Raw genomic sequence first — 1,725 nt, forward strand, 5'->3', positions numbered from 1 at the left:
TTTAAATAAAATCAGAGAAAATAGTTTTCTAATAGGACGTAAATTACAAAATTGCATGAATTGAGGAAAAATTTCAGGTTCTCTCTATAAAATATTGGGTAATGTTAGTGTACATAAATTGAACTAATATTTTACTAAACCATTAGATAAATAATTTTGCATACATGATGTAAGAAATTTTTAACTTATTCGAACACATTAACTAATATTAAACTCAAACTCGACCCTGATTGCACCCATACGACACATTTGTCTCTGTCAAGTTGTTTACCACGAAAATTCCAGCTTGACATTGTACACTTCATGCAGATATAATACCTTAATTTATATGAAAAAAAAAACACCCTTTTGACCCTACCAGCCGACTGTGCCAGATTCAAAAATAAACATGCACATTGATTGCATCAGTCAAACATGGTTGCTAGCTACAGTTTCTTCACATTTTTTCTATTCATATTTTATACACCAATCATACCTATCTTCCCTATCATCATGGGGCTGTGTTAGAAAAGTCATGTTTGTAACCTAATACTTTACTTTCCTTTGAATATTCAACGTACGTTCTCAAATAATCAACATAAAATAATGAAGTAGCTATTATCACGTGTGTTCAAAGCAGCACCTAGGCTTCTTCATAGCATCACCTAAGCTCCTTCTCAACCATCACAAATATAAATACAAGTGATTTCCGTATCCATTTTCCACATTCATCTTCACAGATCAAAGTAGCTTGGCACATACAATTAACTTTAGCAATGGATGCTTTATCTTTAAGTTCAAGTTCAAGCCTAAACATGTGCAAGCCCTTTCAATCTCATGGTCTTTCACTCTCTAAGCAGCAAAGAGTTTCCACTGTGAAGTTTGGTACTGTTTCATGCAGAGCCACAACCCAAGAAAATTTGTACAAGTTACTGTCTGTGAGTCCGGAAAGAGCAACAATGGATGAGATTAAGAGGGCTTATAGATCTATGGCTCTTAGGTACCACCCTGATGTGTGCCACGATCCCACCATGAAAGAGGAGTCAACGAGGCTGTTTGTGCTGGTGAATGCAGCTTACAAGACCTTGTCCAATCCAAGGCTTCGAGAACAGTACGACAGTGAATTGGGTCTGAGAAGCAAAGTCATGAGTGGTGGCAGTGATCATGAAAGATGGGGAAGTGTGGGTGTTTGTAGTGATTTTGAGAGATGGGGTAGTAAGTTTCAGGAGGAAGTGATTGAGGTGAAGACAAGGTCTCGTAGACGAATGGGACAAAAGGGAGGATCATCAGCTACCAGAATGAGAACACAAAACATGAAAGACAGACATTGATTTTTCCTGAGTCATATGTAGTTATTCTAGTTTTAGGCATTGATTCTTTCATGTAATCATTCTGATACATATAATAGATATGATGAATTCCTTTTATACACTTTCCAAGTGATCAGGTTAAATGTTATGCTGTTGGTAACCGAATTAAATTTATAACACTTCAACATCATATTAGATTATTACAAAAAATACTTTACAACTCTATAGTATGCAAACAAAAAGAGAAAAACTTGTTCAATTTTTCTATAATTCTCTATTTTCTACGAAGCCAATAACTTCTATATGATGATTTAAATATCTGATATAAGTTCAATTTCTTGTAATGCTCTATAATAAGGCATGTAAGAAGTATAAAGTTCAATTAGTTCATGTCTCATGTATATGGTATGGGCTAAGTGTACACTTAAAACAATTT

The 1,725-nt window shown here is 34.6% G+C and overlaps 1 protein-coding gene across 1 annotated transcript; it reads left to right on the forward strand.

Annotated features, from left to right (window-relative positions):
- The first annotated feature begins 689 nt into the window (after nucleotides 1–689).
- LOC106773881 (chaperone protein dnaJ 20, chloroplastic) lies at nucleotides 690–1,499 on the forward strand. The gene has a single exon (XM_014660644.2). It carries the CDS (start codon nucleotides 756–758, stop codon nucleotides 1,308–1,310), a length of 555 nt encoding a protein of 184 aa, XP_014516130.1. The 5' UTR covers nucleotides 690–755; the 3' UTR covers nucleotides 1,311–1,499.
- Nucleotides 1,500–1,725: the final 226 nt, after the last annotated feature.

This window comes from Vigna radiata, chromosome 9 (assembly GCF_000741045.1).
Source record: "Vigna radiata var. radiata cultivar VC1973A chromosome 9, Vradiata_ver6, whole genome shotgun sequence".
In the NCBI taxonomy this organism is placed as follows: domain Eukaryota; kingdom Viridiplantae; phylum Streptophyta; class Magnoliopsida; order Fabales; family Fabaceae; genus Vigna; species Vigna radiata.

Coding starts and splice junctions, on each gene's coding strand:
- LOC106773881 (XM_014660644.2), top strand. CDS start 756: ATGGATGCTTTATCTTTAAGTTCAAGTTCAAGCCTAAACATGTGCAAG.